The sequence below is a fragment of the Artemia franciscana genome, chromosome 10, assembly GCF_032884065.1.
Source record: "Artemia franciscana chromosome 10, ASM3288406v1, whole genome shotgun sequence".
Classification (NCBI taxonomy): domain Eukaryota; kingdom Metazoa; phylum Arthropoda; class Branchiopoda; order Anostraca; family Artemiidae; genus Artemia; species Artemia franciscana.
In genome coordinates this window covers 27,423,728-27,438,515 of record NC_088872.1, presented here as the reverse complement: position 1 = coordinate 27,438,515, position 14,788 = coordinate 27,423,728, and the positions used below count along the sequence as shown (strand labels likewise).

General features: G+C 34.3%; 1 protein-coding gene across 3 annotated transcripts in view; it reads right to left on the bottom strand.

Moving 5' to 3' along the window:
* LOC136032009 (KICSTOR subunit 2-like) overlaps positions 1-11,512 on the bottom strand; it is a 30,561-nt gene extending 19,049 nt beyond the window's left edge. For 2 of the 3 annotated variants that reach the window (XR_010618625.1, XM_065712077.1), the window contains exon 1: positions 11,254-11,512. Coding sequence is in view for 2 of the 3 variants with exons in the window: in XM_065712077.1 (XP_065568149.1) it covers positions 11,254-11,478 (225 nt within the window). In the remaining variant the exon portion in view is untranslated. The remainder of the gene's footprint in view (positions 1-11,253) is intronic. The other variant, XM_065712078.1, reaches the window with a different exon arrangement.
* Between the last annotated feature and the right edge of the window lie 3,276 nt (positions 11,513-14,788).

Here is a 14,788-nt window from a genome sequence, read left to right as displayed (position 1 = left end):
TTTGTTTTTAACCCCACGAACTCCCCAGGAAGAACTCTCCGATGTTCCGTCCAAAGGCTCAGGCCCATCTTGCACCAATCATTTAGCTTATCAGATTTTAATTACAAAGACGCCATCTATCCTGACAATATTTTTTAAGTGCAGGTGTACATTGCAAAAACCTAGGATAGGACAAAAGGAAATTAGGACAGTGCTGCTAAGGCCTATAAGGCCAAAGAGTTCATTTTCATGTGAAGGCTTTCCAATTTTCCGACAGGGCAGTCCTTTCTACTAATTACTTTTAAAAATATTATATAAAAAGGAATTAAAAAAAGATGTATTAAAAGACTAAGATGAGCAGAAATGAACTCACAAATTGAGTCAAACCCAAAGCAAACACAAATTAATACCACTGAGTAAATGTACCAGTACTGAAATGAATAATTACATCAAATGAAGAGACGCAAAATATTGATTTAGATGAATCCTAAAATGGATAGAACTTACAATGAATAATGAAATCAAACTTAAAACAAACGGAAATTACCTCAAATAGGAGTAGAGCTACAATTCCCTAAATATAATTGGCCAGAGTATCATTTGTGCTTTACTGAAAACAAAACATATTTTCAGCATTTTTATAATTAGAACAATGAAAAACAAAAATCTCTTAAGAGTTTTATAAATTAGTATCATCATAAACACAGCAATAGCCGCAACTAAGCAATGAGCAACAAAAACCAATTGTGGGCGAAAGCTTAAAAATGTGTACTAGAAATACAAGTGTCTATTGATAAAAAATGCCATTGAAGCTGATTTAGGAACTACAATTTCAATAAAACAAATCAATAACCGTTTATTGAAAAAACAGATTATGGGAGTTCCAAAAAAGGCCCTAAGATTCATCCAAAATAGTGATGAAAAAAAGTCCACAATTGAAATCACCACCGTCAAAATCCTGCAGAAGAGAATTGCACTCTCCCACCTTGTACAACACAGAAAACCATATTTTTGATGTATCTATTTTTCCATGAATTAACTGCATCAAATCAGTGGTCAAGGAGTGTTGGGAGAGATTCATTTCAACCAAAATCATAATATCTAGTGCTTTTTACAGTAAAAAGGCTTTTTCCGCCATTTTGTATCACAAATATCAATTTTTGCCCCAAGAAGATCAAACTGCCAAAGAATGCAAATTCTGAATCAATTTTGATTTTCAAATCAATTTTGATGGACATTATTGAACATTGTCAATATTTTTGAACTTGGTTATCAAAGACCAATTACATTTAATGCATTCAGACTCTGTACTTACAAAAAGTAGAGCATTTGTAAAGTAGTTTGTTCAAAGTAAAGCATTGAAACTAAGCTTAAGAAAATCAAACAAGATTTTCTATTGATAGACATTATTGAGGCTAGACTGAAAATTCTTGATGTTTCACAGGAAAAAAAATGTTCAGAAAATGAGAAATTTGTTAATTTTCCAAAGACATAAAGTAAATGTTATGTTTTTGGACTGCAAACCAAACAGAAACTTTTCATATAAAACATAACAATAATGTTACAAACATAAGATATGTGAGAGTCCTGTCAAGGGCTGAAAATCCAATGGATGTTCCTGTAGGGCTGAATGTCACATTTATTGATGTCACAGAGGATTACTTTACGTGTGTGGTAGTACCTAAGAATTATTAGAGCAATCTTTGTTTGCTCTTCTTTTCCTAATTCTCTTATGTTAGCCTTTTTCTTAGTGTAAATGTATAAGCAGTCTACTACATAATGAGACATGTTAATAAAACAATTCTTACTTTGCAATATGCAAACTAATCCTAGAAACTTATTTTCCAGCAGGAGAACTTTTATCATCACATCTTTTGCTGTTGTACAATTTTTTTTTAAAATTGTGTAAAATAAACATAGATTTGAATGCATTTATTCATTTTCAAACAGTCTATATATGATCATTAGAGACCATCACCGTCATCTACGAAAAATACATTAATAGGCAAATATTGATAAACTAGGTTAGGTTAAGTTAGGTTAGATGGCTCTTGGGTGTTTGTTTTATGAATGATTTTCAAGACTTACGAGAATAGACATAAATATTGCAAAATATGATTGAACAAGAGCTAAGAGCTCATATGGCACTTGTAACGAGGCAAGAAGAGCTAAGAGCAAAGAGATCATATGGTATGAGCTCTAACAAAATTTTATGAATCAATAGATTGATTTAAAAGGCAAATAAGAGGCTTAATGCCGGTCAGGATTTAAAATAAAGCTCTGAGTCACGATGTCCTTCTAAATATCAAAAATCATTAAGATCTGATGACCCACTTGTATGTTATAAATACCTAATTTTTTTCTAATTCTTCCTCTCCCTTTAGCCCCCCCAAAGGGTCGAATCTGAGAAAACGACTTTATCAAGTCAATTTGTGCAGCTCCCTGAGACGCCTACCAATTTTCATCGTCCTAGCACGTCCAGAAGCACCAAACTCGCCAAATCACGGAACCCCTCCCCCAACTCCCCCAAAGAGAGCAAATCCAGTACGGTTCCGTCAATCACGTATCAAGGACATTTGCTTATTCTACCCACCAAGCTTCATCCCGATTCCTCCACTCCAAGTGTTTTCCAAGATTTTCCCCTCCAACTCCCCCCAATGTCAAAAGATCTGGCTGGGATTTGAAATAAGAGCTCTGAGACATGAATTCCTTTTAAATATCAAATTTCATTAAGATCTGATCACCTATTCGTAAAATTAAAATATCCCAATTTTCACGTATTCCAAGGATCCTGGTTTTCCCCTCCAGCTTCCCCCAGTGTCACAGGATCTGGTCTGAATTTAAAATTAGAGCTTTAAAGCCCAAGACCCTTCTAAATATCAAATTTCATTAAGATCTGGTCACCCTTACGTAAGTTACAAATACCTCAATTTTCAAAATTACCCCCCCCCCTCAACTCCACCAAAGAGAGCAGATTCGGTCCGACTATGTCAGTCACGTGTCTTAGACATGTTTTTATTCTTCCCCTCCAGTTTTATCCTGATCTCACCGCTTTAAGTATTTTCTAAGATTTCCGGTTCTCCTCAACCCCCCCCCCCCGCCAATTACGCTGGATCCGGTTGAGATTTGAAATAAGAGATCTGAGTCACAAGATCCTTCTAAATATGAAGTTTCATGAAGATCCGATCACTCCTTTGTAAGCTAAAAATACGTCATTTTTTCTAATTTTTCAGAATTAACTCACCCCATTAGATTGGATCCGTTCCAATTATGTAAATTAAGTATCTAAGACTTCTGCTTATATTTCCCACCAACTTTTATCCCGATCCCTCCAATCTAAGCGTTTTCCATGATTTTAGGTTCCCCCACCCCAAACTCCCCACAATGTCACCAGATCCGGTCGGGACTTAAAAAAAGAGCTTTGAGACACAATATCCTTCTAAATATCAACTTTCATTGAGATAAATCACCCGTTCGTAAGTTAAAAATACCTCATTTTTCTAATTTTTCAGAATTACCCCCCCCCCAACTACCCCAAAGAGAGAAAATCCGTTCGGGTTATGTCAATCATGTATCTAGGACTTGTGCTTATATTCCCCACCAAGTTTCATCCCGATCCCTCCACTCAAAGTGTTTTCCAAGTTTTAGGTTTCCCCCTCCCAACTCTCCCCCAATGTCACCAGATCTGGTCGGTATTTAAAATAAGAGCTCTGAGACACGATATCTTTCTAAATATCAAATTTCAGTGAGATCCGATCACCCATTCGTAAGTTAAAAATACCTCATTTTTTGTGATTTTTCAGAATTAACCCCCCCCCCACCAACTACCCCAAAGAGAGGGGATCCGTTCCGGTTATGTCAATCATGTATCTAGGACTTGTGCTTATTTTTCCCACCAAGTTTCATCCCGATCCCTCCACTCTAAGTATTTTCCAAGTTTTAGGTTTCCCCCTCCCAACTCTCCCCTCATGTCACCAGATCCGGTCGGTATTTAAAATAAGAGCTCTGAGACACGATCTCCTTCTAAATATCAAATTTCATTGAGATCCGATAACCCGTTCGTAAGTTAAAAATACCTCATTTTTTCCGATTTTTCAGAATTACCCCCCCCCACAACTATCCCAAAGAGAGAGGATCCGTCCCATTACGTCAATCATGTATCTAGGTCTTGTGCTTATTTTTCCCACCAAGTTTCATCCCAATCCCTCCACAATAAATGTTTTCCAAGTTTTAGGTTTCCCCCTCTCAACTTCTCCCCCCAATGTCACCAGATCTGTTCGGGATTTAAAATAAGAGCTCTGAGATACGATATCCTTCTAAATATCAAATTTCATTGAGATCCGATCACCTGTTCGTAAGTTAAAAATACGTCATTTTTTCTATTTTTTCAGAATTAACCCCCCCCCCCAACTACGATCACTCCTTCGTAAGTTAAAAATACGTCATTTTTTCTAATTTTTCAGAATTAACTCCCCCCCCCCATTAGATCAGATCCGTTCCAATTATGTAAATCAAGTATCTAAGACTTCTGCTGATTTTTCCCACCAAGTTTCATCCCAATCCCTCCAATCTAAGCGTTTTCCATGATTTGAGGTTCCCCTACCCCAAACTCCCTCCAATGTCACCAGATCCGGTCGGGAATTAAAAAAAGAGCTTTGAGACACAATATCCTTCTAAATATCAAATTTCATTGAGATCCAATCACCAGTTCATAAGTTAAAAATACTTCTATTTTTCTATTTTTCCGAATTAACAGGCCCCCTACTCCCCCCCCCAGATGATCAAATCGGGAAAACGGCTATTTCTACTTTAATCTGGTCCGGTCCCTGATACGCCTGCCAAATTTCATCGTCCTAGCTTACCTGGAAGTGCCTAAAGTAGCAAAACTGGGACCAACAGACCAACAGAATTTGCGATTGCTATATTTCACTTGGTTAATACCAAGTGCCATAAAAACTGGAAATACAGTGAAAGAAATAGAATAGAATATGGTTTATTGGATAAAATAGCACAAGCATGTCAGAACAGTTACAATGATAAAACAGATGATAGGGTGATAGTCAAAGCTAAGGCACTTGTGACCAAAGTCAAACAGTTCATGGTAACGAACTGTAGTAAGGAGCAACCCGGCTCAATAGTAACCAAAACTCTAAAGAATTGAATTTTGATATAAATAGCTACATCAAAAGAATCGCATTTTAATGCTGATTTTAAATATATAAGTTTCATCAAGTTTAGTCCTACCCATCAAAAGTTACGAGCCTGAGAAAATTTGCCTTATTTATGAAAATAGGGGGAAACACCCCCTAAAAGTCGTAGGATCTTAACGAAAATGACACCATCAGATTCAGCGTATCAGAGAACCCTACTGTAGAAGTTTCAAGCTCCTATCTACAAAAATGTGGAATTTTGTATTTTTTGCCAGAAGACAAATCACGGGTGCGTGTTTATTTGTTTGTTTTTTTTGTTGTTTTTTTTCCCCAGGGGTCATCGTATCGACCAAGTGGTCCTAGAATGTCGCAAGAGGGCTCATTCTAACGGAAATGAAAAGTTCTAGTGCCCTTTTTAAGTGACCAAAAAATTTGGAGGGCATCTAGGCCCCCTCCCACGCTCATTTTTTTCCCAAAGTCAACGGATCAAAATTTTGAGATAGCCATTTTGTTCAGCATAGTCGAAAACCATAATAACTATGTCTTTGGGGATGACTTACTCCCCCACAATCCCTGGGGGAGGGGCTGCAAGTTACAAACTTTGACCAGTGTTTACATATAGTAATGGTTATTGGGAAGTGTACAGACGTTTTCAGGGGGATTTTATTTTATTTGGGGGTGGGGCTGAGGAGAGGGGGCTATGTTGGAGGATCTTTCCTTGGAGGAATCTGTCATGGGGGAAGAAAAATTCAATGAAAAGGGCGCAGGATTCTCTAGCATTACTATAAGAAAACAATGAAAAATAAACATGAAAACGTTTTTTCAAATGAAAGGAAGAAGTAGCATTGAAACTTAAAACGAACCGAGATTATTACGCATATGAGGGGTTCTAAAAATACTTTAGCATAAAGAGCGAGGTATTTAGGAGGAGATAAATACCTTGCTCTTTATGCTAAAGTATTTTTAGTAATTTCAACTATTTATTCTACGGCCTTTCTGATTCAGGGGGTCATTCTTAAAGAATTGGGACAAAACTTACGATTTAGTGTAAAGAGCGAGGTATTAACGAGGGTACAAACCCCCTCGTATACATAATAAAAATATAAGGTTATGAAAGTTTGTTACGTAAGTTAATTCTTAAGTTACGCATATTTTTTACTAATAAAAACGTTCGTTAAAATTAAAAGTTCTAGTTGCCTTTTTAAGTAACCGAAAAATTACAGGGCAACTAGGCCTCCTTCCTCACCCCTTATTTCTCAAAATCATCTGATCAAAACTAAGAGAAAGCCATTTAGCCAAAAAAGGAATTAATATGCAAATTTCATTTTAATAATTTATGTGCGGAGAGCCAAAACCAAACATGCATTAATTCAAAAACGTTCAGAAATTAAATAAAAAAAACTCATTTTTTAGCTGAAAGTAAGGAGCGACATTAAAACTTAAAACGAACAGAAATTACTCCGTATATGAAATGGGTTGTCCCCTCCACAATCCCTCGCTCTTTATGCTAAAGTTTGACTTTTTGCCACAATTCTACTTTTTAAAACAATTAAAAGCTTTAGCGTAAAGAGCGAGGGATTGTGGAGGGGACAACCCATTTCATATACGGAGTAATTTCTGTTCGTTTTAAGTTTTAATGTCGCTCCTTACTTTCAGCTAAAAAAATTAGTTTTTTTTTATTTAATTCATGGTAAGGATGTAATGTTGTGATTCCAATGTAGTAAGTTTAAGCCTAGCCAAACCTTCACTGTATGTAGCATAGGACATCTCCAGAATAATTTTTATTGCTCTTGTTTTAATACTTTCAATTTTAGAACATTGGTCTTTGGTCAACCCAGGGTACCAGGTCAACACAGGTCAAGCATATTCAAGACAGGGTCTTATATAAGAACCATAAATTATTTTAAGGTTTAAACTGTTTACGAAGGGAGAAAGATTTAAAGAGAAAACTACCAGATCTAAATAAGTGGGAAGTGTGGGGCTTCCATTTAAGGTCATTGTCCAACTGCACACCAAGCAGCTTTACCATATTTAAACTTGGAATGCAAAGGTATTGATAGTGGGTATATTTTTCAAAAGGAGAATTGCATTAAACTATTATCAAATGAGAGGGAGCTGGAATGTAACATGGATGTTTTCTGGATGGGCTTGTTTGATGCTGTTGAAAATTTGGATTCATGTTAATTGGAGGGCTGGTGGCAACAGTGGGCTGGTTTGACAAACTTTGTTTTTTGGCTGATCAATGTTCATAGTGATAATACTCAGGAGAGAGTTTGACAGTTGACGAAAATTCTTTCCAGTATTATTAACAAGTTTTTTGAATGCATTATAACCATGATTTAAATTAATCTGGTCATAACCAAAGCAACAACCACTTCCAAACTTACTACACACTTTTTGCTGTAATAGTTGGCAGTCAGGGACCTTACATTCACCCTCAATATTAAAACTGGAGATATTTACATTTTTGCCATTTTTGCCATTTTTGCAAATATCATTCCAGGCGAATTTGCATATGCCCTTACCTGTAGTCAATTCATGACTGCTTATCTTAGTTGTCTTGACCTTTAGTTCACATTCATTAGTATTTGATTTTGTGTTATCTAGAAATGAAGATAAAGGTTCTCCTGCTGGAAAATATGTAAAGTGGGATTATTTTGGATGTTAAAGTAAGAAATGTTTTCTTAACATGACTCCTTATGTAGTTGACTGCTCATATATTTACACCTTTTTCTCTTATTTTAGATATGGTTTATATCTAGTGACAAAATCTAGAATAAAAAAAAACATATACATAAAATTAAGTTAATAATTTTAGCCAAAATGCTCAAGTCATTCAAAATAGTATGTTTTGAGCACCAGTTAAGTGGCGTTAATAGCAATCAGATGGAAGTTTCTTGTGACCACGAGTTCTTCATCCATTCTTCAAAAATCATAGGAGATTGTCCCTCTGGCAGCATTATGGTTGGAGTAAAAAAAAAGCCTTAAGTGTTTTGCTTGAAACCAATGATACTTTTGTTGTGGTTGATCTAGACCATATCATTGTTCTTACAGTTCTACTAATTATGGAAAGGAACAATCTAACAAACGTTTTGCTAAAGCATGTACAAGTATCTCAAAAATTTCTCATAAAATACAAGCATCTGGCAAAGCCATTTTGCTTTGTGGTGATTTTAACATTGACCTCATTATTCCTAGTTTACCATGGTCCCAGATATTATTATCGTCACTTCCAAAAGATCTACCTGTGGCAGTGATTAGCAAAATTTTTACTTATGTTCATAACATTTATAATTTCAGATCATGAATGTTTTAAAAAGTTTCTTGTTAGAGTATCAGAGGAAATTTTGATTAGTGATCACTCTCACCTTGAAGTGTCTGTTACTTTAAATGTGTCTTGTCATAGGTGTTGTAGCCCAAAATGGTTTCTGAGGCAGCTTTGGGATAGAATTGACGTAAACTTATATCAGTGTGTGTTAGATGATATTCTCAGTAGAATTAGAATTCCTTTTCACCTCCTGTCACAGTCTCAAAAATTTCATTTGTTGGAATTAGATATTTATTATGCTGAAATAGTTCATGCAATGAAAGTTGTGGGTTCTGTTGTGATTCCTGTTATTAGAGTACATAGAAATACACAAAAATGGGATGGTCTGCTATACCAGGGTTACATGAAGCAAAACAGAAAAATTGGTTATGGTATCATATTTGGAATCAATGTGACCAACCAAGAAATGGCCCCCTTTTCCAGATTGTTAAATCAACAAAAAAGAAATATATAAAGTTAGTGGAAACTCGGAAGAAACAACAAGTAAAACATATATCAACCAAGATTAGGAATAATCCAAAAGTACTTAATAATGAGGTTAATAAATTAAAATCTGATTTATCAGACCAAATCCTTCTAGATCAATGGTATGTAAACTTTACTTCAGTCTTCTCATCTAACCTACCATCAACTGAATTGAGTTATTGTGAATTGTTGTAGGCTATAAGCATTTTCTCAGCTGAGCCCATATAAAAAAATAGTTTGTTTTTCACCATCTTTGATTTTGACTCAAATTAGATCACTAAAATGTGAGAAGACCCTAGGTCCAGATGGTTTGTTACCAAAGCACCTTATGTATGGTTCTACAAAATTACTAGAGAATCTAATGCTATTATATAAAATAATACTAATCCATCATTATGTCCCTTCTTTGATGGGTGAAGGTAAAGTAGTTTGTATATGCAAGAAGGGCAAGGATCCTTCACATTGTCCATCATATAAACCTATAACACTTTGTTCTGTCATTAGTAAATTATTTGAAAAAATTTTACTTCCATGTTTATCAACAAAATGTGATGTGGGGGATCATCAATGTGGTTTTCAAAGTGGTGTAGGGGTTCAAAATACACACACAATAATTCTAGAAATATTGGAACACCACCATAAAATTAAAAAACAACTACTTGTGAATGGAATTGATATTTCAAAAGCATTTGATAGTATGTGCATAACCATGCTTTTTTGTCATTGTTGTGTAGTGGGGTGAACCCATTTATAGGAAAGTGTTTGGTAGGCTGGTATGGTAATTCCTCTGTAAGAATTTTTTTTGGGAGGGCAACTTTCAGACTGAATTTATTTATGTCATGGAGTTAAACAATGATCAGTTCTTAGCCCCTTTATATTTAATAATACAATAAGAACAGCTATATGGTTCCTACCCCTATATGTGATTGAAGGTATTGACATTAGCCACTTGTTGTATGCTGATGATATTTTGTTGTTCTTGGATAATTTAATATCAATGCAGAATGTAATTAATGTATTACACTCACATCTACAAGAGATATGATTAGAGATTGAACCTTCTAAAACAGAATTCCTAGTGGCAAAAAGTAAAAGTGGTATCCAGCATCATTCAATTAGGGTGGAGTCACTAAATATTCTCAATCAGAATTCATTTGATTACTTTGAGTTGCCTTTTGGTCTGTCAATTGAAGGTATGTGGGAGTTTGAAGGTATGAAGGTATTATTGTCTGTATTGGGAAAACTTAGGAAAACATATGGCCTGCTAGTCAGGGTGAAAGGTCATTCTGATAAAAACACTTGCTATAATTTACAATTCAATGTTACACCTCATATATTTTAATTGTTCTATTTTTGAAGTTTTTGAGTAAAAGTGATAAAAGTGTATCTGTGTTCACTGTGTTCTGGTTTTCTTAATATTTTCTTGGATTCCACCATGGTTCAAAAATAGGTATATTATACAAAATTGGGAATATTTGATATTACTGTTAAAATGGATCAACAGTACAACTGATTTCTTAGATAGTGTTAAGAAAATAGAATAAATTTTCCCCTTAATTGTCTCATATAATGGAAAAACAGTTTTGTTGTCACTTCTTTAATAAAATATATATTTATGTGTTATGTTTATGGGTGCTTTTTTATTAGTTATGTTGTTATTTATGGGTCATGTTTTGTGAGAGATTTTTTTTTAGTTACTTGCAAAAAAAAAACTATAACCTACTTATTTTCATTAGAAGTGTAATTTTTATATTTTTCAGTTTTCTTTTCATACTCCTCTGTGTACATCTTTTGTATATATAGAGGGCACAAGTAAATTATTATTATTATAGGAAAAATATAATATGGGCTATATATTTGGATAAGGTTAAAGAGGTTAGGTTAAAATTAAATTTGTGGCAAAAGTGATTAACCTATTATATTTGAAAAGACTGCAGTAAAAGGCTTCTAGTGGTATATTTATTCTTAGGTTTCAGCCCTATAATTCAACATCATTTGCTGGTGCTAAAGCACTGAAGGGCATGGTTTTCCTGGTATCTTAAGCAAACAAGTAAAAAAGAACTTAGACTACAATACAGCACAAATTATCATTACTAAACTTAGAATCAAAATAAATTAGGCCTAATTTAATAAAAAAACTGCCATCTATACAGAGCTGTCTTCAAGGCCTTAGAAGTAGGCACAGGGAAAGAATGAGCGAAAAAAATGTTTTCTAAGGACAAAACTTTGGTCCTGAAAATTTCTCTCACCCTAATTTGTCTATTTTAAAGATTATCCTCTAATTTCATCTAAAATTTTCATCAAATTTTCCTAACAAAATTTTTTTCTAACCTCTTTCCTTAAGAAGCCTTTTGATGACAAGAAGCTAAGGCTACAATACAATTTTTCTGAACAGGCCAGTTGAATCAACAATAAGACCATAGAATGCCATATTCCAGTTAAAACCTTGGACGGTTCTTTTTCTTTTTCAATAGCATCTTTTGCCTTGTCAAAAGCGAAACTTGATAAATTACTAAAGTAGGTTTCAAGAACCTTGTCTTTTTCTTTTGAAGTCATTGCCGTTAATGACCAGCGTTTTCACGATTTTCAAGTTTTGTAAAAACCCCATATATTATGCCGTCTTTTCATTTAATTAAATAAGGAAACAAGTTGTTTCAACTGAAAGTAATTGAGGAGGGAGCAATCACGCTTATACAAGGAGTTTTTTGTGTTAGTTTGCGTTTTAATGTTGTACCTTACTAATCCTTCTATTTTGAGTTTATGTTAATTTTCAGTCGAAAAATTTGTTCCTTTTTATTTAATCACACGAAAAGACGACATAACACATGGGGATATATGATGTTCTGTTTTCAATCTTGGTTTTTTGCCTTTTATATTAATTTTTACTGTAAATGAGCCAAGATTGATTTTAAAACTTTAGTTTTTATGAGGGAAGTAAAGAGCGAAGTTGAAAATTAAACGAAAAATGTTTTTACTTCACGCCTATACAACATATACCGATGAAACTAGTGCAAATAAACAAGCTGCTGATATGTCCCTATATTTGTAGGATTAGGAAACTAGGGGTCTACTGAAAAAACAAAACCCAAATATGGAAACAAGAATATTATTTAGGAGTCAAAAGTAAGCACGTAGCCTCACAACAACAAACTAATCTATAACACTTTTTATAGTCTTGCACGAGCTGTGATATCAGTAACTTTCAGTATACAATTAAAATTATTTTAAAAACTTAGAAATTAAAATAAATATTATTTTAATAAGCGTAAATTCATTAAACAACATACAAAAATAATGGATTGATTTAACCAGTAACCTACTATTACCTCCTATTATTAACCTACTATTAGAGTTCATAATATGAACTCTGGATCCGGTTATTTCTCTATACAACAGAGAATTTCTAGTTATGATAAAAATTCTAAAGCAAGTCTGTAATCCTAATACTATCAAGATTACTTTTTTACGAACTTTTCCACAAAATAATCATGAAATGTCTTTTTCAGATCCAAAACAACAGTCAATCATTGGATTGATCTCAATGTGCAAATGTGGTGCTATATTAAATGAAAAAAAAGGAAAAAACAGCAATCCTAAAATAATTGATTTCTTTACTGTTAAAGGTTTTCTTAAATGTTTTGCTTCACCTGTACCAAAGCTCCTAAATTGTTTTGTGTTTTCAGTAAAGCATAAGTTTTCTATTATCCCACAAACATAGGGAAATATCACAAGCTTGTTTATTTGCACTAGCTTTTATTGATAAATGTTTCATAGGCTGTGAAGTAATAATTTTTTTCGTTTTAAGTTTCAACTTCACTCTTTAGTACTCTCAGAAAAACTTTTGTTTTGAAATTAATAGTTGTACTATAACGCTTTGGATTGTTGGGTAGAGGGACAAATATTCAAATATACGGGTCACAAACCAGCATAATCTTTGGGGTTTTGTAGGACTTATGCAAATCTAAACCTCATCATGTCACAGTCTTAAGTTCAGACAAATATTAATGGACTATCCCCTTCCATGTGCCCTGAAAGTTTCAAATTAACCCTCTTAATCTTTTATAATATATCACAGATACATCCCACTGAAGACAGTGGATGTAAATCTAGCATTTTTCTTAAGAGACTCAATATACCCTGACAATTTTGCATATCCCAGATGTGCCATTTGGACAAAACTGGATGTACGTAAAGTCTTTTAGTCTAATTTAACATCTCCAAAACATATCATGAAGAGACAAAGTAAGACCCTAAGTTTTTCTTTGGATATTGCACAGATATCCTTACGACAATCTGGATACATATAGTTATTTTGATTTAGTTTTACATTCCCCTCAACTTTTCTTGAAAGTTTCAACTTGATACCCATATTCTATTCTTGAGTTATTGAATTTATGACATTTTGCCAATCTGGTTTCAACAGTAGCAGCATTAGTGGCAGCGGTGGCAGTCACACAAAGTTACAGTTACAAATAATCAAAGTCACATTTAACCTCAGTTACGTTCCTAGCAGTCACAGTAGCAGTCACAGGTAATTGCAATTAGTCATTGTCACTGTGTGAAGTATTTGCAGTCACAGCCCCAATTAGTTGTAGTCGCAGTTGTAAGTAGCTGCAGAGGCAAGTAGTTTTTACAGTAAAAGTCACATACAGTCAAAATCACAGTTTCAGGCAGTCGCTGCCGCAGTCACAAGCAACAGGAGTCGTAATCTTTAGTAGGTGCAAAGTAGTCACAAAAGCAAGCACTCGCAGTCGTAAATAGCAATAGCAATAGTGAAATTAGTAGTTGTCATATAAGTAGTAACTGTAAAAGTGATAGTAGTAGCAGTAGCAATAGAAGTAGTAATTGTAGTAAGCCATAAATGTTCAATTTACTTCCCCCAGCCGTTCCCAAGACATTACTGATATTACTAATACGCCCTTTTGACAATCTGCGCGCATACAGTGCATTTTTATTTTGTTCGACACACTTCCCATTACCTTTTTGTCCTTCCAGATACATTGCAAATATGCCTTTTGAACATGCATATTTAACTAGCATCCCCTTCAACATGCTCTGAAAGCTTCAACTTAATACCTTTATCCGTTCGAAAGTACCGCAAATACGCCCTTATGACAGATTTGAATAGACATGAAGTATGTTGGTTTAATCCAACAGTTCCAATAACATGCTCTAAAAGTTCCAACGTAACACCATCAATTGCTATCGGAATAATGTAAATACGTCCTTTTGGCATTCGAAATATAGACAGTATCTTTTGAGTTAGTTTTACATCCCCTCAGCTTTACCTGAAAAACTAAAACTTGATACCTTATTCTGTTCTTAAGACAAACCCTTTTGCTTTTGTTCAAAAATAGTAGCAGTAGTAGTAATAGTGGTAGCCATGGAATCTGTAACTGAATACTCTCATCCGTTCTTGACATATTGCTGATGCGTCCTATTGAAAACTAGCCTGCTCGTAGTTTTTTAGCAGCATGAACTTTCCCTGAAAGTGTTTATTTTATATCCTATTCCTGTCCTAATATGTTCCGTTTTTCCATTTTGACAGCCTGGAGGCATTTAAACAACTTGGATTTAGCTCAATGGAAAAAAAAAACCAGTGGTAATCATATTAGTAATCCTAAAAATCATAGCTTAATACTTAGGATATTGTTGGTACACCCCTTTAATAACCCGCATATACGCAGTTTGTTTTGATATAGTTTTAAAACAACTTTAAAATATCGCAGAAACTGCAACTTAATACTAACATTAAGGGTTTATCCTGTTTAATTAATTTGTTTTAAATTATTCTTAGCAATAGGAATAGTAGAAATGGAAATAGCAGTAACAGCAGTAGGAGCATTGGGGTAGCATTTGTTAAAAC